This window comes from Mytilus galloprovincialis, chromosome 1 (assembly GCF_965363235.1).
Source record: "Mytilus galloprovincialis chromosome 1, xbMytGall1.hap1.1, whole genome shotgun sequence".
Lineage (NCBI taxonomy): Eukaryota > Metazoa > Mollusca > Bivalvia > Mytilida > Mytilidae > Mytilus > Mytilus galloprovincialis.
Window position 1 is genome coordinate 96,343,249 of NC_134838.1, and position 27,744 is coordinate 96,370,992.

General features: G+C 35.0%; 1 protein-coding gene across 1 annotated transcript; it reads right to left on the reverse strand.

Moving 5' to 3' along the window:
* Positions 1 to 26,990, reverse strand: LOC143063127 (uncharacterized). Its single transcript, XM_076235137.1, has 25 exons — positions 26,927 to 26,990; positions 26,331 to 26,483; positions 25,924 to 26,129; positions 24,989 to 25,177; positions 24,276 to 24,471; positions 23,579 to 23,741; positions 22,342 to 22,616; positions 21,567 to 21,744; positions 21,023 to 21,166; positions 19,379 to 20,089; positions 14,117 to 17,893; positions 13,412 to 13,585; positions 12,861 to 13,013; positions 10,426 to 11,006; positions 8,090 to 8,313; positions 7,306 to 7,484; positions 6,851 to 6,999; positions 6,302 to 6,490; positions 5,921 to 6,065; positions 5,032 to 5,172; positions 4,252 to 4,416; positions 3,383 to 3,556; positions 2,174 to 2,594; positions 1,259 to 1,581; positions 1 to 245 (listed from the first exon to the last, which is right to left on the reverse strand). The coding sequence occupies exons 2-25, from the start codon at positions 26,433 to 26,435 to the stop codon at positions 1 to 3; spliced, it is 9,207 nt and encodes a 3,068-aa protein (XP_076091252.1). The 5' UTR covers positions 26,436 to 26,483; positions 26,927 to 26,990.
* Between the last annotated feature and the right edge of the window lie 754 nt (positions 26,991 to 27,744).

Genomic DNA, 27,744 nt, shown 5'->3' on the forward strand with positions numbered 1-27,744 from the left:
TTAATAAGTCTCAAACTTACCTCCACCTCTGCCTCCCTCTCCATTAGAACCTGTTCCACCTCCACTTCCCATCTCACTAGGTATGTATATAGAATCATAGGCCACAGCAGAAAAATATCCTCTATAAGATCTTCCTCCTCTGCCTCCATGACCTCCCCCTGAGGCTCCAGCATGATTAGACTGGGCTAAACCTGCTCCTGGTCCTATATCTCCAGCATGGCCAGTAAAATCAGCATGGAAATCACCTGAGAAAATAAAGACTGACTTCAATATGCAAATTTACTTTCTACTTTAAAATTCACTTCTCTAATCCTTACAAAATAAATAAAAGATATAAATATGTTGAAGACTTGAAAGCAGAATGTGCAAAGAATATTGATGAATAAATAGCAATTAAGTCTAACAGAAAGACAAATTCACCATTTTTTAATCATTTAATTTTTCGATTTTTGTTTTGTACCATTTGTTTTTGTTTTTGTTTTGATGCAATTTTTAAGCACCGCTTTTGGACTATTCCATGGCGGCCATTATTTATACAGCTTATTGTTATTTGGAAATCTGTCCCGCTTGACCCGAGAATCTGTCCTGCTTCTACTTCTGACATCATACAACAATCACTTTTCCATTGTATGGTCAGATATTTTCTATTATGATGTCAAAATTTTATGGGAACTTTTTTGATGTCCCGTAATGGGGGACAAACAGCGATAAGGTGTATTGATGGAGGAACCTGGAGTGCCTGGAAAAAACCACTGATCTTTGATAGGAAAATTGACAATCCTAGTAAATTAAGATTGGAGTTGAGTGCACCTGCATAAGCGGATTTCCAGCTCACAAACTCAGCTTTGATGGCTAGCGATTAAAGAATTAACTACTTAGACCACTTGGCCACCGACGTCCTCATTTTTTATTTATAAAACATCCTGCAGCTCTAAAAATAGTGGGTTTCTTTTAGTATTATGAATCAAAATAGATTATTACAAGAACAAGTGTTCATAGGACACTATGCCCTGCTCACACTATCACATTTCCAAGATGTGGTATGTTTGCCAATGGTCCACAAATGACCAAATGACACAGACACAGGAAACATGAAATATGTGTCAAAACACTTATCTGGTTAATATATTAAATAATTTTATTCATAATGAACACAATTAACTGCTTTAACAACCTTACACAAAAACTATGGGATGGACAGACAGATGGGAAACATATTTGCCCTTTACTGTTGTAGGCTGGGCATACGTTTATATACCTGAAAGATCGATGGTCACATTGACTGCATGGAGTTTAAGGTGATTGGTTCTGACATAGCCATTTCCATTGACAAGGACCCTAACCACTGTGATATTGATGACTTTTTCTGCAGTCAGTGGTTCAAATTTTCCTCCAGCTTTAACAGAAATGTTGGTTAATTGTAAAGATCCTTCTGACAAGCCCTCAGTGTTAGCATATGACCATATATAAAGTTCTCCTTCATTTTCCACTGAGATATCATCCAAGCCTATGATTGTACCATTTATTTCTGCCCATACTTCTCTCATAGCTATTCTTTCTGGTATTTCTAGGAAACTGTATCTGTATAAGGCATACAAATATAATGAAAGTTTTGTGATTAATTCACTGCTATTATTCATAAGAATGTGTCAACAGTACATAGATGCCCCACTAGCACTATCATTTTCCATGTTCAGTGGATGGTAAAATTGGGAGTAAAAACTCTAATTTGGTATTAAAATTAGAAAGATCACATCATAGGAAACATGTGTATTAAAAGTTTCAAGTTGATTCGACTTCAAATTCCTCACAAACTACCTTGACCAAAAGTTTGAACCTGAAGCGGGACTGACAAAAGGAAGAATGAACGAAAGGAACAAAATGGGGTATAAAAACAGGAAATATCTTAGATGAAATGCAATGTAACAATCTATCTGTTATGCGTCAAGTCTGACAACAAAAATATGACCTTTCAAACATAGAGAGTAAACTCAATTAAATAACGTACTTTAACAGTAGAATGCTTAGTTTGTATTTTAAACTTTTAAACAACAAAAAAGGGATAGTACTCAATATTTTCAAATTATAATGTATAATTTGAATGTCTCTTTGCCAATTATAAAACATATTTGAATAGAAATGAATACAGTTTAAAAAAAATTACACTATTTACCTGTAGCACATAATATTGATAGGCATGTAAGTATCCACATTTGTAAATCCAAATGTCTGTCTTTTCCCAGCATGCAACACTCCTGTTGTATCACCAATTAGATATTCCACTCTGATATCAATATCTTGTACAGACGTATTACTTAGTATAGCTACATGTGCGTTTCCTTGTAACACAACAGTATTAAACTTATACTGAGGGTCATCATGGTACAGCCAGGTTATACCACCTGATTGGCTGATATCATCGTACACACCATTCAACAAGTTACGACGGTCTCCATGTTGGATATTAGCTGCTCTTGGGTAGGTATGACCATTGTTGTCAACTGTAAGCTTTTTGTTTATTGCCATTTTATTTGTAGCATTGAACAATTCTTCATATTTTGTTCCCGCACCACCACTTTCAAAGTTGCTGATACCTGTAAAATTCATCACAAATTTTTCAAATCAAAATTAATAGGTTCATACACACACAATGCAGTAATTATCCCAACAATGCTATTATAAATCTTATTTCCTATTGTAGCTAAAATCAATAAGATTTTATTTTTAACATGAAAGTAAGCAAAAACTTTCATAAATTAACTGACAAAACCAATACTACACGAAGTTTAACTTAAGTAGTCATTCTGCATCAGAATCTAATAGAAAAGGATGTGTTTGTGAATAAGTTACATGTAGACAGATAGTTATTTCATAAGCATTTATACCACATCATCTTATTTATAAGTTTTAAGTTAGCATTCTTTGGTGTGACATCCATTTTCTCTGAACATAGTGCCCTTTTGTGCTTAGAGGCCAGCTGAAGCCCACCTTTTGTGAGGAATTTTCTTGGGGCTTTTTTCTACTCTTTAGTCAGGTTGTTGTCTCTATCACATTCCCAATTTCCATGCTCAAGTTCATTCTAAAACAAGAATGTGTCCATAGTATACAGATACCCCATCCGCACTATCATTTTCTATGTTCAGTGGACTGTGAAAATGGGGTAAAATCTCTAATTTGGTTTTAAAATTGGAAAGATCATGTCATAGGGAACATGTGTACTAAGTTTCAAGTTGATTGGACTTTAACTTCATCAAAAACTACCTTGACCAAAAACTTTAACCTGAAGCGGGACAGACAGACGAACGGACAGACGAACAGACGCACAGACCAGAAAACATAATGCCCATAAATGCAGCTTAATAAATGGGGCATAAAAACCTACCTCCATATGCTTTGAGTGTAATATTGAGTTTATTGGTATTGGATGACTGTATAGAGATCCTTCCACCACTTCCTCCCCCTCCTTGACCATTGCCATTCCCTCCATTGGCTGTAATAACTCCATGTCCAACAACCTCGTCACAAACAATCCATACACTGCCTCCAGATCCTCCTCCTATATAATAATAAAATATCAAGTTACTGTTGGTTAATATAATAATTGTGTCAAATTGGCCAAATTATTTTAAAACTGTTGATCATCTTTCTGCCAAAGAAAAGGAGTCTTATTTCAATTCTTTTAAAATAAACAGACAAACTTTAAATAAAAAATGACCCAATATGGTGTTAGACATTATCAATACATTGCAGGTCAGCAACCAGTGAAAGAAATAAAATACTAAATGAAATTAAAAAAAGAACTGGTATGTCTGAAAGGATATCATTTTGTGTGTGATATCAGCATTGTTGTACATCCATATTTGTCCTTAAGGATATCATCTACCAAGAAGGTAGTGCTATTGTTTAAAGTTTACAGAAACCAAATAATGTAGTTTCACTAGATTTAATAATGCCACTGTTTTCAGCCAAGTAAACTTTAGATGTTTTGGATGCTCTATTTAATAAGGCCATTGTTGGTTTAGATGAACTTCAATATTCTATGTATTTAGGAAACCAAACTTTTGTATCAAATCTACAGGATACGATCATTTCAAAAACATGTATCAAAGACATAAAAATAGGTGTAATACTTTTACACAGGCTAGATGTCAATTTGGGAAAATAAACAAAGACATACTTTTTTCATATTTTTTTCTGGCAAGAAAATCTGTAGATTTGTGAAAAAGAACACAATTCAAACATTATACAAACCAGCATTAGCTCCTAGTTGATTCTCTGGTGGTTGTCCATCAACAGTTATCTCCCCATCAATATCAACATGTCTTCCTGTCAAGTAAATCCTGCCACCACTCACACCACCAATGTGGCCTCGCACCAACGTATTACGATGAGTACTATCACCAAAGTAGAGAGAATCTGAAATGATTTTATTCTCAGAAGTCATAAGTTATGACCTGCATTTTCATGTTGACTATTGAAATTAGTAATGCATCTTAAGCCCTCGATAATTCACATTATTTATCAAGTACAAATCTAAATAACTTGGTCAATATGAATTAAATTAACTGCCACTTCCTAATTTTAATATTTCAGAAACCATCATATTATGGATAATAATTTGAAACACATCCTCATCCACCTTAATAACCAGTATGTGATAGTTCTTAAATTATAAATTTTTAAGTGAATTTTCCTTGGAGTTAAATATTTTACTTTTAATTATAAATTGATGGGGTTATTTTTCTTAGTTTATTTTTGATAATGCAATCTAAATTATCTCCCTTTAACATTGTATAAATGGGAAACCATCAGTATTCTATTCAAAGGTTGTAAGTTTTGTTGTGCTTAAACTGCTTTCTACATTGATATTGCCTATCAAAAATACAACATAAGCCTCATGCAGAGACGGACAGTGAGATAAAAAGTTGGATTCCTTTAGAACTCCCTCCTTGAAACTTCCCTTGAAGGAGTACAGAAATATTGAGAATTATTATTCTCATTGTTTCAAATTTGTGGTTATTCCAATCATACCTCTATAATTGCCATATCCACCTGGGCTACCATATTTAACTGGTGTGTAAATCGAATCATATCCTTGTCCTACAGTATATGCATCAGTGCCACGGCCACCACTGCCACCATGGCCACCACCACTTCCTCCTGTCAGAGATCCTTTAAATAATTACAAAAGTCCTTTAATATTCATGCTTGTCACTGTGATAGTTTTATTGTGAGTCAAAAACCTTTGACCAATAATGTACAGTTTAAAGATATTTTCAAGATGATGCTGTCTTATGAATATCAATCCATAATTCCTTTTTACTAAATTGACTGCAATTTATTTTGCCCTGTAAATAAATGATTATCAACATAGTGCACTACATCCATTTTAAAGACAAATTGAAGAAAAAATTTTTGGCAGATTGTCTATGACACTGCACTATATAGGATGGAAACACCTTATCGCTATTTGTCCACCATTACTGGCCATCACAATGGTTCCAGTGAAATTTTGAGGTCACAATACAAAATATTTATTTTATTATCTATTCAAAAGTGATCGCTGTTTGACATGAATAGTTTAAGCGGCACAGATTCACAGGTTAACTGGCAAGATTTCAAAATAACAATAAGGTGTATTGCAATCTTGTTCCTTAACAAACAAACAAAATTCATGAACAATATAAGTTGTTTAAAAAATTTAAATAATGAACTGTGATGTATTTCTGAGTAAAAAGGCATGATGGATTATTACTTAGATGGAGAGTTTTCTCATTGGCACTCGTAGCTCATCTTCTTTATTCTATGAGCAAAAGACCTATCAGAAATGTTTTGTGTAGATAAAACTAAATTAACATGCCCTATCATAATCCTAAGGTGCTGTTACAATTATTTTTAACACAACAAATATTGTATTTACCAGTTCCATATCCAGGTCCAACATCTTCTGGCTGTGAAAGACCTTGACCATCTAAATCAATCAGTCCTCCAGAGAAAATGGCCATTAAATGGTGAGTTGTCATGTTTAGTCCAGTGTTGACCTTGAAATGTCCCCCTCCATAAATCTGTAATAATCATGTCAACATATAATGTGTTATATAAAATGTTAATAAGTCTGCAAATTGATTATTTAATTTTGTAAAAAAAAAATGTGAATAATAGATGAAGTTGAAGATGCACTAAGCTGTATCAGCAGATAACAGAGATCTACAATATTCAACAATGATATAGCAATCACAAATAAACAAAATATACTCAAATGTGACCTTGTATTATTCAAGACATATAAGAAATAACATACTGTGACATTTGTAGAATCCATCACAAACATGTTATCTTTGGTGTAGGAATCCATCTGGAATGTGCCCTTGTCCTGTACATGTAAAGATTTTAGTGACACTCTGGCTGGTGTAGTCATACCTATACTACCATTAGTGTCTACAGTAACACTGCCTCCATCAAATACATACAGATCTTCTATACCCTGGATCTAAAAATAGAAATCAACAAGATAAAAAAAATGCTACTGCCATATGTGGCAACAGTCAAAACTATCAGTATGTTTATTTGGTCATTATAAGATGGTGTGCTAATAATAAAATAACCATAATAAACTAACATATACTATTGGCAAATATCAATGAAAAGACAAAAGTCCAGAAGCACCATCCCTCCTCTTCTTTTTATAAATAAAACTCAGTAAAAATGTAGATACAAGAATGAGCCTAATTGTGCTTTAGAACCAAAAAGTGACATAATTTTTGCCATTTTTCTGTTTAAATCTTAACTTCTTAAATAAATATCATAAAATCTTGATCTGTTACTCATGTTGATGGTGGTAAAGCCTTACCTCTCCCGAGGTATATAGATGTGTCCCATAGAAGAACGGTCTGGGAGGATAGGTTGCTTTGCCATTTTCATACACGTGTGTGTTGAAAGGAATATCTGCATTTGTGTAATTGATGGATAGCTCTTGATTGTATCCGATGTGGATGTAACCTGTAAAATACAAAATACAGTGACAGCAATAAATATGCTAACCAGTTCCGTGCTATATTTACAATTTCCCATAGACAATTAAAAATTTATAGTCCTATAAGAAATATGCAATCATATATTTAATAAACATTTACATTTCAATGGATATATGTTACCTTTTTTCTTTCTTTATATCTTTACACTTACTCCAAACCTAAAAGTATCACTGACCAGAGTTGATCTTATACTAGTAACCTTAAAAAAGACGATAACAAAAAGTAATAGGACCACTGATGTAAAAAGAAAATGGAATAATGAGCTTATTACCTGTTCTATCTCCATCAAATGTTCCTACATTTATATCTACAGGTGACGTCAGACTAACAGAAGAATTAAAGGCCAAATGTCCACCTCCTTGTACTGTTATTTCATTAAAATCTAACTGTTCATTGTCTGTCTTGGCAAAGATCCATGTGGTGGCTCCATCTAGGTCAGTGTATTTGTATCTTAAAAGAAACAGAAAGTTTAATATTTATGGTTCATGGAAAGTTAAGAGCTCATTTACTAAAGAATATGTGGTGCATTGGTTGGATGCCAAAATCTTTTATCAAATATTCCATGAAGGAGACTAAGATCATTCAAGCTTAAATTACAACTGTCAAAATCTGGTCAGTTTGTTTTTGTTTGCAATATGCATTGTATAAGAATGATGAATAACAAATGTACTAAACTTTAAGATAGTATCCAAAATTTCAAAATGCAGAATCGCTGTAAAAAATATAAAACCTTCACTCAATTCAAAAACAAATGGAACAAAAATTAAATCAAGAGTTATATTTTGATGGCAAATTTCTGACATGCAAACATCATTAAAAGCTGTTGTTACCTGTATCATATGTAAGAAACAAATAAAATTATTTCAAAAGTGTTTTTTGTTTTAGCATAACTTGACTTTTCTATGTTATAGACACAAAATATTCATAGATACTCTTTCCAAGGTTTACTATAATTTAACATTGTACATTTTAATAGAAATAAATTTTTTTCACATTTTCAGACTCCATTTAAAATGATATAAACAAATGAATGGCATATCTTCATTAAGACATACCTATCAAAAACATTTTTGGCATCAGCAAATATTTCTATTTCTGTAAGAGAAGCTCTGTAGTAACAACTAGATGATGAGGAGCGAGTAGATGTGACAAGGAACTGGAATTTTGTAGCTGTCTGCATAACTGGCAATTCTAAGTAAGATCCTTGGATGATGGGGCTACGTGGCTCTACATAGTTGGTGGTTACAACAAAAGATGTGGCTCCATTATAACCTATAACCTATAAAAAAATCATGCATATGGATTTAACATAGAGGTGGAAGATAACTAGAGGCTCTAAAGAGCCTGTGTCTCTCACCTTGGTCTATGTGAATATTAAACAATGGACACAGATGGATTCATGACAAAATTGTGTTTTGGTGATGGTGATGTGTTTGTAGATCTTACTTTACTAAACATTCTTGCTGCTTACAATTATCTCTATCTATAACAGTACTTTCTGTGGAAAATGTTATTGAAAATCTTCAAATTTTAAGAAAATTGTTAGAAATTGACTATGAACATGATGAAGGGCAATAACTCCTTAGGGGGTCAATTGACTATTTTGGTCATACTGACTTATTTTTAGTTCTTACTTAGCTGTACATTATTGCTGTTTACAGTTTATCTCTATCTATAATAATATTCAAGATAATCACCAAAAACAGTAAAATTTCCTCAAAATTACCAATTCAGGGGCAGCAACCTAACAACCGATTATCCGATTCATCTGAAAATTCCAGGGCAGATAGATCGTGACCTGATCAACAATTTTACTTCCTGTCAGATTTGCTCTTGATGCTTTGGTTTTTGAGTTATAAGCCAAAAACTGCATTTTACCCCCATGTTCTATTTTTAGCCATGGCGGCCATCTTGGTTTGTTGGCCGAGTTACCGGACACATTTTTTAACTAGATACCCCAATGATGATTATGGCTAAGTTTGGTTAAATTTGGCCCAGTTGTTTCAGAGGAGAAGATTTTTCTAAGATTACTAAGATTTACGAAAAATGGTTAACAATTGACTATAAAGGGCAATAACTTCTAAAGTGGTCAACTGACCATTTTGGTCATGTTGACTTATTTGTAGATCTTACTTAGCTGAACATTATTGCTGTTTACAGTTTATCTCTATCTATAATAATATTCAAGATAATCACCAAAAACAGCAAAATTTCCTTAAAATTACCATTTCAGGGGCAGCAACCCAACAACAGGATGTCCGATTCATCTGAAAATTTCAGGGCAGATAGATCTTGACCTGATGAACAATTTTACCCCCCATGTCAGATTTGCCGTAAATGCTTTGGTTTTTGAGTTATAAGCCAAAAACTGCATTTTACCCCTATGTTCTATTTTTAGCCATGGCGGCCATCTTGGTTGGTTGGGCAGGGCATCAGACACATTTTTTTAACTAGATACCCCAATGATGATTATGGCCAAGTTTGGTTTAATTTGGCCCAGTAGTTTCAGAGGAGAAGATTTTTCTAAAAGATTACTAAGATTTACGAAAAATGGTTAAAAATTGACTATAAAGGGCAATAACTCCTAAAGTGGTCAACTGACCATTTTGGTCACGTTGACTTATTTGTAGATCTTACTTTGCTGAACATTATTGCTGTTTACAGTTTATATCTATCTATAATAATATTCAAGATAATAACCAAAAACAACAAAATTTCCTTAAAATTACCATTTCAGGGGCAGCAACCCAACAACGAAATGTCAGATTCATCTGAAAATTTCAGGGCAGATGGATCTTGACCTGATAAACAATATTACCCATGTCAGATTTGCTCTAAATGATTGGTTTTTGAGTTATAAGCCAAAAACTGCATTTTACCCCTATGTTCTATTTTTAGCCATGGCGGCCATCTTGGTTGGTTGGCCGGGTCACCGGACACATTTTTTAAACTAGATACCCCAATGATGATTGTGGCCAAGTTTTGTTAAATTTGGCCTAGTAGTTTCAGAGGAGAAGATTTTTGTAAAAGTTAACGCCGGACGACGACGGACGCCGGACGCCAAGTGATGGGAAAAACGAATTTAAATAAATTATTTGTATGAAATGCTTCTTAATTATGAAAATATCCACAAGGGGACATTTTTTGCCATCTATGATTAGTTTAACTCCACCATATTTTAAGAGAATACCAAGTCAGGCTATCTGGACTATGTGCTTATCGAACTATTCAAAGTTTTAAACCAATTTAAACCCCAAGAACCGATGCTAAATTTTCCACTTAGATAATTGAAAATCCATGAATAGAAAAAAAAACAATACTGTTTTTCTACTCTTTTATAGGAGGTGAAGTATTTATCAATTAAAATAATAAATCAATTTAACCAACAAACCTTAAATCTTGATGGGAAACTGGCTGTAGGATAAATTTTAAGCTTTGTTACAAAGGCTTCTGCCACTAGTTCTACTGTTATTGTAGCTGAGCCAGAAGAGGCTACATAAATCTGTCCACTCTCACTGGCTAGTGTCTGGTCAAACAAGTACATGAGATAGTAGTTTCCACTATAACATGGATAGCCATAGACATAGGTATTAGATGTAGATGTGATCTTATGTCCTTTGGTAGATGTGTATAAGCTTGATTGGGAGTAACTTGACTCTGGGATTGTCAAATCTGTTCTATAACCCTCATTCAACAGTGCTGAGTGTTCATCTCTTGGAAGCTGGTTATGATTATCTACAAGAAGCTTTGAGTAACCTGTCTCTGTGTTCTGGATGAAGGCTGTACCTGACGCACCAGCTTCTGATCCTTTGTTGGAATTTCCTCTGCCCCCATAAGTATCAAAGAATCCTCTGTATGGGGGAATGGTGTGGTGGGTATTCTGGTACAAGGCAATCCTCCCTCCTGCTCCCCCTCCACCTATACTGATGTCAGCCACACCTCCTAGAGCTTGAATATGTCCTGTATGACTTCCTGAAGCAACAAATCAATAAAACAAGAGTGCACACGCTGAAATGTCTCGCCTTCTATACTAATCATTGATATTATGTTGATAGTCCTAAGTATAAAGTTAACCTTTATAACAACTGTCACATAAACTTAACATTAACCAAGATAACTAAACAAAGACCAATGAACCTTGAAAATGAGGTCAAAGTCAGATGAACCATGCCATGTACAGCTAACAATGCTTCTATACAACATATATAGTTGACCTATTACTTATAGTTTAAGAAAAATAGACCAAAACACAAAAACTCAACACAGTGCAATGAACCGTGAAAATGAGGTCACGGTCAAATAAAACCTGCGCGACTGACATTAAGATCATAAAATATTTCCATACACCAAATATAGTTGACCTATAGCATATAGTATTAGATAAAAAGACCAAAACTCAAAAACTTAACATTGACCACTGAACCATGAAAATGAGGTCAAGGTCACATGACATCTGCCCGCTAGACATGTACACCTTACAATCATTCCATACAACAAATATAGTAGACCTATTGCATATAATATGAGAAAAACAGACCAAAACACAAAAATTTAACTATAACCACTGAACCATGAAAATGAGGTCAAGGTCAGATGACACCTGCCAGTTGGACATGTACACCTTACAGTCCTTCCATACACCGAATATACTAGCCCTATGGCTTATAGTATCTGAGATATGGACTTGACCACCAAAACTTAACCTTGTTCACTGATCCATGAAATGAGGTCGAGGTCAAGTGAAAACTGTCTGACAGACATTAGAACCTTGCAAGGTACGCACATATGAAATATAGTTATCCTATTACTTATAATAAGAGAGAATTCAACATTACAAAAAATTTGAACTTTTTTTTCAAGTGGTCACTGAACCATGAAAATGAGGTCAAGGACATTGGACATGTGACTGACGGAAACTTCGTAACATGAGGCATCTATATACAAAGTATGAAGCATCCAGGTCTTCCACCTTCTAAAATATAAAGCTTTTAAGAAGTTAGCTAACACCGCCGTCGCCGCCGTCGCCGCCGTAGCCGCCGCCGGATCACTATCCCTATGTCGAGCTTTCTGCAACAAAAGTTGCAGGCTCGACAAAAAATAAAGTTTTGCAACAATCTTAATTTCATGTCATAATTATCAGTTTTGCATATGATCTTATTTACATGTAACAGACAATAAATTTGAATATTTTCAGAAACTAACATAAATGCATCCTTTAATAATGACGGATTTAGGAGCCTATATTTCAAGGGCATATTCCATCCGAGGGTAAACCAAGGACATCACTTCAACAATCATAAAAAATATTAAAATATTTTATTACATGGAAGGGCTAATAAAGATATTCACAATCAAATTCACAATCAAATTAACATAACCTCAATAAATTTACAAATTCAAATGAATATACCCATACCCATTTTCCAATCAATCAAGGACCAATATAGAACAAGACCTCCATTTTGCAATCAGTAAAAAACAAATCAAAATTTGAAAAAAACATTGGTTAAACAGTGTCAGACATTATGATTAAGTGCCATTTTCCAATGTATAAAGAACCATAACTCCTGAACAATAAAAGTAAAAATCTTCCTCATCAAACTTGACCTCCATTTTGTTATCAGTAAGAACATTAATATAGTAAAATTTGCAAAGTATTGCTTGAAAGGTTTATAAGATATTGCACAGAAACTGTTAACTGCCTTTTGACACATATTGTAACTGTCCATCTTAATTACCAGATATATTGGAAAACCCAGTTCAACAACATTTGAAATAAATACAATCACATTATGCCTTTTGCAAATTTATTTTTTCATAACTAACCTGTAAAGTTTACAGTGTTGATGAGTATACTTCCTGCACTGCCTCCACTGGCACCAGACCATGAAGACACAGAGAGTACATCCTCACTGTTGGCCATTACATAGCCATCTACTTTCAGAGTATGTTGCACTTTTATTTCAAGTCGACCTCCACCTAAAATAAATGAAAATCACCTTTAAATTTATACACATATATCTTTTGATTTTTATTAATGAGATATTTTGTTTTATGATCTATCTCTGAAAAGATGCTGGTAAAATTTCTATGCCTATTTTTACAAAACCTCAAAATAACAGAGCGCAATGCAAAAATAAATTAAATAATATACTATGGTGCTCGTTTTTGAAGACAACGCTTCTCTTAACATTTTCGTTTAAATACTTTCATGTTTAGACTTTGTTCAGTTATTAATTACTTTCAAACAAAAAATCAAGATTTTGATATGCTCCTATTTTTAGGACTGCTCTGAAAATGATTAGACAAGAAATAATGGCTTTATCAATTAAGAAACACCGATCTTTGTTAGGTATAATAAAAGCAATACAACCAACCTGATCCTCCTCTAGCACCTGAACCACCACTTCCAAACTCTAGGGGCTGTTTGAGGTCTCCATAGGCTTTACTACGAGACAGTTTACATGATAGGTGGTTACTACATGCTCCTTGGCCACCAGTACCACCATGGGAGGCACCACTTGCCCCATACCTATGCCACTGTCCAACTCCTATAACAATATTGAAGTTGGTCATTTCAGGAAAATTGTATTCTAATGCAAAAAATATACATGGATATTTTCTTATTACAAAATTAAGCATATAAATAGAAAATACAAAAAATCAGTTCATCTGATCTGATATGCTTGAATTCAATTCAAACTGCTGCAAGGGACTGTCATGAACTTTTGCTCTGTGTTGAAGCCTCCATTGTGACTATTGAGTTGAAGAACAGCAATCAAAGCTGAATAATTAATTTTGAAAGAAATTTCTTTTTCTTTACAAATACTTTTGGTAATTTTTTTGTATTTTTCTTTCATATTTAATTTCAGGAAAATTGTATTCTAATGCAAAAATATACATGGAACTTTTTTTTTTACAAAATTAAGCATATAAATAGAAAACAATTAATCAGTTCATATGATCTGATATCTTTTAGGGGAAGTATTATGGAAGACTAGAGCAAATGTTTGTACTCAGTCACAGGTGATTGTTTGTAAAGTGATTAAATTATAACATTATAACATATTAAAATAATTTACCTGGTCCTTGATCTGTAGAGTGACCACCATTGTTCACACTAACAATTCCTCCATCATCCACAAACATATCTGTAGCCTGTATTCTCATGAAGGATCCATTAATAGCTCCTCCTCCTTCTACACGTAAGTGGTTTAACACTAACTGGTACTGGTCATCATGTGCCCTGGGGTTAGAACAGTTGATATATGATTTGGCCTTTATAACAGTTGTGCCATTAATGTGATAGTTAAGTCTATCACGGTTGTTTGTGGATCCTGTCAGATGAAGGCGTAACGAACCACCATCAATGAGAGTCATATTGATCACATGATCCATTGTGCCTTCCAATCGAACAAAGACTCGTTCTAAGTTTGTGTCGGGTGCCAGACCAAGGTAGCCTCCATCATAGACATATGTATTGAAAGGAGTATCAAGGAACTTTCTCCTAAGATCCATGACCTGATGATTACCAACATGAACAAAGCCAGTACGATCTCCAATCATGTGTTGGAAATGTAAGCTTACACCCTTTTCAAATGGTTCAGGAAGCAATGCTAAATGCGCATTTCCATATATTTGCAACTCTTCAAACTGGAAATCGTAGTTTTCATTAGCCAACCAATGTTGTCCAGCATTAGGCAGAATCCAAGCCTTGAAGCTATCCTCACTGAGGTCTGTGTAATCTTTTATCATTCCTACATCACTTTCCAGGCCATCGTTATTAATATATAGTGTTTCATGATCATGTTCCACATGATAAAGAAGTACTGTTCCTGGACCACCAGGTTGAGAATTAGGAGAGGTAGCCAGATTAACACTACCACCATGTGACTCATAGTCCCCGAGGTAAGTATTGTTTATCCACAGGTACACAGCAATCCTCCCTCCTGCTCCACCTCCACCAGAACCTCCAGAATATTGACTGCCACCATTTACAGCAATAGTTCCTAGACCTCTAAAAACTCTGCAGTAAATCCAAACACTGCCACCAGAGCCACCACCGCCACTTGCTGCCTTAGCATCACCCGCATTTGCACTCAACCGTCCATCAATCTCTATCATATTGGTGGCATTTAGCCACAGCATGCCACCACCTTGGCCACCATCTCCACCACCAGCACTACCATGTATAAAAGGCTGATATAGATGTCCATATGGTTGTCCAGTCAGGGTTGTCCCTGCCCCTCGACCACTCGTACCACCATGTCCAGCTCCAGATGAACCTGAAGTGTGAGTTATTCCTTTACCAATGTTTATGATATCTGCTTGTGTATCAGTTGATCTATAACCCAGACTATCTCCATGTAATGCACCTCCATCGTCTATAGTGATATTAATGGCCTGAATTGAAGCATTTGTGGCAACAAAGGTGCCTCCACCTTCAACATACATACTGAAATGAACAAGGAAATCAATTCCCGGTTCTGTAACAGGATCAGTTAATGATCTGATGGTAGCATTTTCTTGTACTCTGACCCAGTTAAACTGGAAGTGATCAGGAGCTAAATCTTTTGTAAACCCCCCACTTTCTAATGACAGGAGACCATTGTGATGTAAAGTTATGTTGTCTATGTTAGCAAGTTCTCCATGCATCCAGATACTGACACCATGTACAATTGTCATAGGAGCCAAACCTAAGTATGATCCAGCATATGCCCTCACACTGAATGGCAGATCAATTTCATCTCTTTTAAGATCCATAATTTGGTTGTTGCCTAAATGAACAGTTCCAGATCTGTCCCCTATCATGTACAAGAAAAATACATCAACTACATTATCAAGTGGTTCAGGCAAGAAAGCCAAGTGTGCTGCCCCATACATTTGGAATTCTTGGAAGTGATATTTGTAGCCACCTCCTGCAAAGAAATGATCACCAGATTCTGGTAAAATCCATGTTCTACAGCTGTCAGAAGACAAATCAGAATAATCATCAATAACATTGAATTTGTCTTTTGGCTGGTGACCTCCATTGTCAATAATCAGAGTTTTATGATCCTCACCCATGTGATAGACAAATACTGTGCCAGCACCGCCATTTTCACCTGATGCACCACCTTTTCCTCCAATTGCCTGGAATCTGAAAGATGTCATAGTTTCATTTCTATTGAAGTAGACTGCCACTCTGCCACCAGCTCCACCACCTCCATTACTATGTGTGGCATTTCCACCATGAGACGTTATTTTACCGTAACCTTTGATGAGTTCACAGAACATCCAGACACTACCTCCACTTCCTCCAGCAGTGCCGTCACCACCTTCAGAGTTGACCTCTCCGTCAATATGTATTGTATGCGTCACATTCATCCAAATTACACCTCCCCCTGTTCCTCCAGATCCAGCTGAACTACCCAATTTGATTGGTTCGTAGATATTACCATAGGCAAACCCCGCCCTCTGAGAGTTATATCCTTCACCAGCACTCCCACCATGTCCTCCCCCTCCATAGGTACTAAGAGGCTTTCCAGGGTTGACATGTCCATGTACTGAGGTACTAAAGTGTGTGGTATTACTATGGGATGTTATATACCCTTTCCCTTCTGTTGTAATGACACCTCCAGCATCGACAGTGACATTTGCCACATTATATGTCATGTGAGTTCCATGTATTATTCCACCTCCTTCAACAGTTACAGCCTTCAGATGGAAATAAATTCCAATGTCTGTCACTGCATCTGTTGTGCAATCAATCTTTCCTTGATCTTGGACAAGAACGTAATCAAAGGTATAGTGACTGTAAGGATTTCCCTGGGTCCTACCTCCATTTTGTAACCATAAATATCCACCATGGTGAATAGTTATGTTTTCAATATTTGCCAAAACACCTGCCAAATGTATTTCAACTCCATGAACATATGTCATAGGAGCAAGGCCTAGGAATCCATCAAAATAGACATAACAATTAAATGGCAAGTCTATTTCTTCTCTATTTAAATCCATCACTTGCTTGTCTGCAACATGTACTGTGCCACTCCTGTCACCAATCATATATTTGAAATCAATGGTAACATTAATATTGCTAACAGATCCAGACACTGCGGCATCAATCACACTAATTTCTGAAGGATTCAATACAGCAAGGTGGCCATTGCCATAAATTTGAATTTCCTCAAACCTGAAGATGTAGGAACCTGCAGCAAAATCATGTATACCAGACTGTGGCAGAATCCAGGCACGTCCACCGTCCTTTGTCACATCATTCCAGTTGACATATTGATTTAATGGTTCAGGAGCCCCATTGTTGTCAATAATCAAAGTCCTGTGGTCCTCATTAGTGTGATACAAGTAGACAGTACCTGGTCCTCCTACCTCGGCATTCTCTAACCCTGGCCACCCACCATTGGCGAGGTATCGAAACTCACTGAATGTATCATTTTTCTGAAAGTACATAGCAATCCTTCCACCAGCTCCTCCGCCTGCTCCGTAAGATGTTGATGGATAAGTTGTGTGGCCACTGCCGTCAGTACCGGTGTGCCTATAGGTGCCCTTGGTCCCATTTCCACCATGTGCCAGAATTGTTCCATACCCAGTTATCCTGTAGCAATGGAGCCATATACTTCCTCCACTACCACCACCAGAAGGGTAGTCTGTTACCCAACCAGTGCTTGCTATTGAATTGTAATTGTATTGTGTCTGTCCATTCTCAGCACTGGCTGTGAGAGTCCCATCAATCATTATAGTATTGGTCACATTCAACCAAAGTCTACCACCGCCAGCTCCACCAACATGACCTCCTCCAGAACTGCCAAATAATGTGGGTTCATATAAATCTCCATAGGGTTCTCCTCCTTTATCATTATCTGAAAAAAATCATATGAAAGCTCTGGTCATCATTCAAACAGTTTTATTTTTCTTTGAATATACAAATGCACTAAATATTAGGAAAATAAGGTGAATTTCCACATTTAGAATTTATGAACTAAAAGGATTTTTAAGGTAGATAACTGAGAGTTTTAAATTGTTGATAAAAAATTTAATCAGATGACGCAACACAAATGGCCATCTGCTGCTTAATTTCATTATCAATAGTTCTTTCAAAAATAACAAGTGAAACTGCGAGCTACTGCTCACTGATGATACCTCCGCCGCAAGTGGATAATATTAATAGTGTAAAAATATGCAAGTGTTCGGTAAACAGGAAGTTGTCGAGTGATGAATCTGAAAACACATCACACGGTATAGCTGACTTATAAGAATCCTGAAACCAAATTTCAGAAATCCTTGTATTGTAGTTCCTGAGAAAAATGTGACGAAAATTTTCAACTTGGCTATCATGTGTAAAATCATACAAGTGTTCAGTAAACAGGAAGTTGTCGATTGATGAATCTGAAAACGCATCACACGGTATAGCTGACTTATATAAATCCTGAAACCAAATTTCAGAAATCCTTGTATTGTAGTTCCTGAGAAAAATGTGACGAAAATTTTCAACTTGGCTATCATGTGTAAAATCAGACAAGTGTTCGGTAAACAGGAAGTTGTCAAGTGATGAATCTGAAAACGCATCACACAGTATGGCTGACATATATAAATGTTGATACCAAATTACAGAAAGGGTGGATGTGTAGTTCCTGAGAAAAATGTGACGAAAGTTTCATGGGACGGACTGACTGACGGACTGATGGACGGACGGACTGACAGACAGAGGTAAAACAGTATACCCCCCCTTTTTTAAAGCGGGGGTATAGTTGTCGAGTGATGAATCTGAAAACACATCACACGGTATAGCTGACTTATAAGAATCCTGAAACCAAATTTCAGAAATCCTTGTATTGTAGTTCCTGAGAAAAATGTGACGAAAATTTTCAACTTGGCTATCATGTGTAAAATCAGACAAGTGTTCGGTAAACAGGAAGTTGTCAAGTGATGAATCTGAAAACACATCACACGGTATAGCTGACTTATATAAATCCTGAAACCAAATTTCAGAAATCCTTGTATTGTAGTTCCTGAGAAAAATGTGACGAAAATTTTCAACTTGGCTATCATGTGTAAAATCATACAAGTGTTCGGTAAACAGGAAGTTGTCGATTTGTTTACAGAGGTAAAACAGTATACCCCCCCTTTTTTAAAGCGGGGGTATAATAAGAATCACATTAAGCAAGATACAGCTTCAGAGAAAAAATAATATTTACATTTTTTTGATAAGTGAAGTTGAACTTTTAAAACCCATTTTCAGGTAACATTCTATTTCATTATTTGATGGAAAATTAAAATTGTTGATGACATGAACTCAGTCACCAAAGTTCATTTATAAGTATCTGATAAATATTTGGTAAACATACAAAATCCTCTTCCTCCACTTCCTCCATGGCCAGCTCCTGATGCACCAAGGCTACCAGTAAGACCAAGTCCAGGATTGACGACACCATGTAATCCCTTCCTTGGATTACCAGAGGAATCTGTTCTCTGACCATCTGCTTGTTCATAACCCAATCCATCAGCAGTGAGAGTACCACCTGAATCTATTGTAATGTTCTCCGAGTGAAAAACAACATAAGTTCCTCGTACCAGTCCACCTCCATCAATATTAAGGGCAACTGTGGAAAAATATATGCTGGGTTCAGAAACTGGGTCACTGATCATGTGAAGATATCCAGCATTTTTAACATGTACAAACTGAAAACTGTAGGTACTAGCATCCAGTCCTTTAGTTCGTCCGTCTATATTCAACCAGAGTTTTCCTTCGTGATGTAAGGTCAGGTTGTCAACATTTGCCAAAGTTCCATTTAAGAAGATATCCACTCCATGTATGAATGTGTCTGGCGCCAAACCAAGGTAACCACCATCATATACATGGACACTGAAAGGGAGATCTATTTTCTGTCTCTCCAGATCCATCACTTGTCCTTTTCCTACATGTATGGCTCCTGATCTATCTCCGATCATGTTCTCAAAATAAATTGTAGCTTCACTTTCTACTGGATCTGTTAGTACTGCCAACTGAGCTTTTCCATAAATCTGTAGCTCATCAAAATGGTATTTAGAGTTGGACCCTGCAAGATAAAACATAAATTTCTCAAGGAAATGAAACTGAATATATGAACTAACAAGTTGTGCACATAATTGTCTGAGGACAGAGGCTTATGAATACAAACAATTTATGTTCATTGGTTGTCAACTTTCGTCAATATTGACAGCAATTAGTTGAAGATGCAATCTTGATACATATAAATTTGTTAACATCCAAGCACTATGTGTTTTGGTGGGTATTTTCACAAATGAGAGATAAGCAATAATAATTTGTACTTCAATCGTTTTGAAATAACAGAACACACATTTTATTTATTTAAAGCCTAGCCTAAGTAGACATTTCTAAAAAAAATCCTAATTTTTTATTAAAAAGTTGGGTTTTTTTTTTGACAACTGGAATAAATTTAAGAAAAGCCTTTTTCTTATATCTATATATCAATTAACATTGAAATGCTATCACAAAGATAGGTTTTTAAAAATTTAGGAGTTCTTTTTTTCATTTTTGATACCTGAAATAAGTTTGGAATAGATTATTATCATGATTATATAAATATCATTTTCATGAAAATTCTAGCACAATTAGATAGTTCACAAAACTTGTGAAAACGTTGAACAAAACCTATATTTTTATGGTATATTTTACCACCAAATTTTCACAAAGTCATTTCATACTATTGGAATCTGTTATTCGTTGGATATCAATTTTCATGGATTTCATGGTTACCTGGGAACCAAAAATTTTAATGTCCAAACAATTACAACTTTTCCATACAAAATGTATGTAGACTTCGGTATAACTATGAAATCCAATATCCACTCAAATGCTAGTTTTCCTCAATCCATGAAAATTGGTACCCACGAAAATAAATGAATCCACCGTAGTATAATTCCTCCCCCCCCCCAAAAAAAGAACAAAAAACAAAAAAATAAAATACTTAAGATTTTACATTACATACCTGCAAATGTATGTTTGCCATGTTCAGGTAAGAACCATGCTTTAAGCTGATCAGAATCAAGGTGGAGATAATCCTCTATTGTATTTGTATCACCCGCTGGTCCCCTGTTTAAATTGTTCAGCAATAGGGTTGTGTGATCATATACTGTTAATAAAGCAGATAAAATCATATTTAGTTAAAAAAAAAAAATCAATAACATATATATAATCATAAAATATTTTTGGAACATTTTTTTTCTCTTTTTTTAAATATTGGCATTTGATTCTTTAGTAATTTTCAAAACAACAGGAAATATTAAGAAGAAGACATCATCTCCCAACACATTCACATTTTCATGTTTTAGTAAATTGTAAAATTGGGATCAAAACTATAGTTTTTTTATGGCATGTGTATAAGTTGATGTGGTTAATACTTCATTTAGATCTGCATTAACCAACAAAAACTTTACCAGCAAACAATTTCACACCTCTGACTATTGTAGGCATGGCATTATTTGATGAAAATAAGCACGATAGATCTAAATCTATCATCATGTTAGATATACCTTTATGATGGAAGAAGGATGTTCCTGGACTGCCATTATTCTGTCCCAGACCACCATATGTATCAAACTGTCCAGTGAAAGTCTTGTTCTGTGAGAATTCCATAGATATTCTGCCTCCAGATCCAGCACCTCCATTTCCATTGCCATTACCTCCAATAGATTGGAACTCTCCATAACCCTGGTAGCAAAATAAGTAATAAAACAAACTTGTATGGAACACTTAAATTATTACCACTTAATAACTACTACAAATGAACAGTTTTAATAGGAAGGTGATTTAATATAGATCAGCAACTACAGTCTTTGATAATTTTATCTTTCTTTACCAGCTAGTTTGGCAACACCAATTTGGATAGACATTTGTCTTCTTTAAGGTAGATGGGGACAGTGAGGGTTTAAATTAAGAACAATTTATCTTATCAAATCATTGCCAAAAATTTATATCTTGCTTTTCTTAAAACATAATTAAAAGCATGGGTCACTGAGATTTATTATTGAGCTACAGGTTGTTCAAAATTGTAAGATTTTGTATAGATTATAAAAGGAAAATACTGTTTTGATAGAAAACTAAAGATAAAATTGGAAGATAAAAGATAGATCTCATAATGTTGCTTTCAAAATTACCCCCCAAAAATATTGGGTTCAAGTGACTCATTTTCTTGAGACAAACAAAACCGGTTAATTCATAACAAATTGCATTATAAAAGTAACATTAACCCGACTTATCTCCCCTTATTTGTCAATGTTGAGATAAAAATAAAATAAAGATTCTAACCTTAATGTTATTGGTGTCAATATTGATGGAACCACCACTACCACCACCAGCACTACTTGATTTTCCATTTTCCCCATTAACACTAATCTGTCCATCATTTTGTAGTATAGTAGTCATTTTAAGGGTGATAACTCCTCCTCCTCTGCCTCCCGTGTTGGCATTACCATTATCTCCTCCTCTACAACCTCTGTCTACTGCATCAAATACCTGTCCATAAGGGGCACCTGTTTTTGTTTGTCCTGAGCCTTGTCCACCTCTGCCTCCATGTCCAGCACCTGTTTATTATAGAAATAACATTCTTATGCATACAAAAGAATAAAATGTTTAGTTTACAGAAGAAATTGGACAATTGAAAGCAGAAGTAAGGTCCTAAAACGCAAGGAGTATTATTTATTCATTGAAAAACTCTCTTATTCATAATGAATTTATTATTACTATGGTTTCATTGTTTTTCATCGGATAATAATTTTAATTGATTTCATGGTCATAATTTCATGTTCAAGAAGGATGTGTCCCAAGTACACGGATCCCCGATTGGCACTATTATTTTCTTTGTTCAGTGGACTGTGAAAATGGGGGAAAATCTCTGATTTAGCATTAAAATTAGAAAGATCATATCATATCATAGGGAACATGTGCACTAAGTTTCAAGTTGATTAGACTTCAACTTCATCAAAAACTACCTCGACCAAAAACTTTAACCTAAACTTTAACCTGAAGCAGGACGAACTGATAGACAGAAGGACGAACAGACCAGAAAACATAATGCCCATAAATGGGACACAATAAATGGGGCATAAAAAGTGAAATTCTCAATTGGCTTGTGTGGAGAAATTTGTAAAACATCAAATTAAATATAAGATCTAAGAGTTAACAATTTTTCTTAAATCCATGAAATTGGTACCCACAAATATACGAATCCATAGTAGTGTAAAACTGAATGACAACATTTAATTCAGTTGTGCACTATTCATGAAATGAGTACAGTGGATTCATTTTTATTCGTTGGATACCAATTTTAGTGGGTTTAGTGGATACAGGTGAACCACGAATTCAAATGTTCAACGAAGATCATATTTTCAATAGGCTTTGTATACAGAGATTGGCAAATCAACCAAAACATATATCCACGTATGTGCAAGGTTTTGGCAATCCACTAAATTTGATACCTACGAAAATAAATAAATCCACAGTATGCCTTTAATTAAATTTTCTTAGCATCACCAACTGGTTTTACCTGAACCTCCAGTGGATGAACTATAACCATCTCCTTTGCTACAGGCTGCATTATGTATATCTCCAATTATCTTTCCAAGGTCGTCTACTATCAGAGTATCAGCTGTGATATCAACATGCACTGCATGGACATGGCCTCCTCCTTGCACCCATAGTTTATTAGCCTGAAAAACAGAAACTTGAAGATTAGATAAAAAGATGTCTGATATTGTCTCCTCCTTGCAACCATTGTTTATTAGCCTGCAATTTAAACTTGAAAGTTAGATAAAAAGATGTCTGATATCAACATAGACTGCATGACCTACTCTTGATCTGTTTATTAGCGTTTAATTTTTATTAAAGATATTTTAGACATCATGTTTAGCTACTGTTTCAAATAAGATGTATGTGTATGCTATGTTAAAATGTCTTCCTGATATAACTTCCAAACAATAGGTGCTTGCTAAAAAAAAAAATAACTTGCTTTGTTTATAATATTGTTTTGGCTGATCTGTTTGTGCAAATATGCTAGTCTTTCACTACTCAATGTTTGAACTATCCTATAACTTTTTTATTTGTGTTAATCATATCTCTTATCTACTGTCTACCCCTACTCTGTTTCCCTGCTCATTGTTATAGTCATTCTATTTGAGTATCAATACTTCTTTTTATCAATATTAGTTCCCCCCGTGTCCCCCTCTTACTAATTCAATACTCACTATAATAGCCATGCTACTTGTGCCATCAGTCAAATCATGCGTAACAGTCACTTCACCTCCAGCTTTCACAGTCAGTGTATTAAAGTCAAATATTCCTGTTGGACTGACTGTAGATATACCCTGGGTATTTCCTGTAGAACCAAGGTGAAGGTCACATCCATTTCCAATAGTCATGTCCACAACACCTAGTGTGCCCCTAGAATAAAAGAAACCAAACTTAAATCTCCTGATAGAGATTATTAAATAAGCATACTGTTGATTTATTTATTTTCGTGGGTACAAATTTTCGTAGATTGAGCAAAACTTGCATATGTGTAGATATAAAATTTGTTGGTTTTGTCAAAGTCTGCATACATTCCATCAGAAAACTTGTAATTCGTTGAACATTTTAATTAATGGTTCCCCTGTACCCATGAATTCCACAAAAATTAGTATCCAACAAATATTAATGAATCTACAGTATATTAAAGCATCCTTTTCAGTAACAAATATTGATCTTAATCATTATTTCATGCAGATATATATGAAAATGAAAATGTAAAGTTTTGAAAAAGCTAAACACTATATATATAATAAAACAATCAATCCATAATTTCTGTACATTAAAATGTGATGGTCATTTCTGTATAACCATGCAAACAAGTTGTTAACGTGTATAGTTCAATGCAAAATATAGATCAACACATTTTCATCAATTCTCAATAATGACTCACCAAATAACTAAATCTATGCCATAACAGTCAAATGCAGTTGGTAATATGAGGGTACCTCCCTGATAGACATATACATTAACCAAAAACTCCAAGTCATCTGGATGTTGTACAACAACTGTTTGACCAGGTCCTACATGTAGTACACCAGTTTTATCTCCCTCAAACTTCAACGATTTAAGTTGGAAAGGACTGAAACAAAATAATCATTACTATTCTTGTGTATAGGATTCAAAAATGTATTTTTTGCTTAGGAGAATGCACATTGAAAATCCATGACCTACTAATGTATGTAAAACATTAAAACAACATTTATAGAAAAATTTTGAAAATGACTTTCTCTATCAAGTGTACTTGGGAAGATGGTAATATGCTGTGCCTTGTATAGTTCTGTGCATTTGTAATACTACTATAGAAAATATTTTTTGTGTGGCAACTTATTTTATTTCAGTTTTTGCAGAACACTTTACCAGTTGCTATATGTACTGTCATGTCTGGTAATTCTGCCTGTCTGCTAACTCCACATTTTGACACTAGCTTTTTGTAAAATGCATCTTGGTGGTTTTTTTTTTGGTTTAAGAGCAAAAATAATATATTAAACCTGAAATAATAAAATTGTGGGCTATGTCAAAACCACTATATACTGCACAGACTTTAAACCCACTGACAAGGATGCTGGTGTGTCTTTACTGCAAATTTTTTGACAATACTATTATCCTTGCTATTGACATTTTTATCTATTTCTTTTATCATTTTTTTAATGTCTTTGTTTTTCTGTTCTGAATGCATGAACTGAAATTGTATTAAAAAGTTTAGTGTTTTGTCAAAACATCAGTAACAATAGTCAATACAACCACAAGATAGAGTTGACAAGGTACAAGTTCAGATATAAAAATCTGACTAAAGTTCTACACTATTTATAATACCCGACTACTTACTCTGTAAGAGAAGGATGTAATGCCAAGTTAGCTTTTCCTTTTATCCTCAAGTTTTCAAAGTGATTGGTATTGTTATCAGATATCCATGTTCTACCTGGGTCAGCCTCATACCCAGACAATGTATAAGTTGAGATCTCACTTTGGATAACAGACTGACCATGGTTATCTAGAATCAATGTCCTGTTTATAACATCAGTAATAGTATCCTGAAATTATTGATAGATGCATTATAACACTCATGCAGACTGTTTATCAAAATACAACTTAAAATCAAATATTTATCTGAAAATTAAGATGAACTAAATTTAAAAGAAGCTAAATGTTTCAACTATCTGTGGTAGAGGCATGCATTAATTTTTCTGGATTATTTTCATTCCTTCAATTGTCTTTTAAGAGTTTTTGTTTACCTGTAGGTATATAGTTCCAGCCCCTCCTGGACTGGAGCCTGTAAGTCCACCATAAGCTGTCCATTTTCCTTGCCAAAACTGAACATCTTTATAATAAATCATCATCCTGCCTCCTCCTCCAGCTCCTAAACTCACACCATTCCCTCCATTTACCTGTTAAAAAATCAAATCTATCATTTAAGATATGTCTTCATTACTTCAAAGAAGACAAAATTCATCAAAGTTATAATATTATTGAATATAGTTATCAAAGGTACTAGGCTTATAATTTGATATGCCAGAAAGTACTGTTTATACAATTATAAAATGTTATGAAAATTCAATAACAGATTGATAACATTGGAACTGTATGTCCAAAACATCTCATACAGAAGATTTTTATGGAAAGTTAAGCTTCAAACTACTTTCTCATTTAGAAGGACAAAATCTTTCTATACATCTCTTAAAAAAGTTATAAAGTTTCTCCAGGGTTTTAAATTAGTCTGTATAAGAGTGACTTTGATCTTCATCTGCTTTTGAAGGACTATAAATTGGAAAGATTATCTACCTAATGTGGCTGGCTTGTTTATCCTACCTGAAATATGTGTATAACTTACCTGTAATGTACCTTTTCCCTCTATAGAGTCAGTGGTTATATAAATGCAGCCACCACTGCCACCAGCTGCAGTAGTGGTAGAACTTGTCAGACCATCTGTTACCTGTACAACTTACCTATAATGTACCTTTTCCCTCTATAGAGTCAGTGGTTATATAAATGCAGCCACCACTGCCACCAGCTGCAGTAGTGGTAGAACCTGTCAGACCATCTGTTACCTGTACAACTTACCTGTAATGTACCTTTTCCCTCTATAGAGTCAGTGGTTATATAAATGCAGCCACCACTGCCACCAGCTGCAGTAGTGGTAGAACCTGTCAGACCATCTGTTACCTGTACAACTTACCTATAATGTACCTTTTCCCTCTATAGAGTCAGTGGTTATATAAATGCAGCCACCACTGCCACCAGCTGCAGTAGTGGTAGAACCTGTCAGACCATCTGTTACCTGTACAACTTACCTATAATGTACCTTTTCCCTCTATAGAGTCAGTGGTTATATAAATGCAGCCACCACTGCCACCAGCTGCAGTAGTGGTAGAACCTGTCAGACCATCTGTTACCTGTACAACTTACCTGTAATGTACCTTTTCCCTCTATAGAGTCAGTGGTTATATAAATACAGCCACCACTGCCACCAGCTGCAGTATTGGTAGAACCAGTCAGACCATCTGTTACCTGTACAACTTACCTGTAATGTACCTTTTCCCTCTATAGAGTCAGTGGTTATATAAATACAGCCACCACTGCCACCAGCTGCAGTATTGGTAGAACTTGTCAGACCATCTGTTACCTGTACAACTTACCTGTAATGTACCT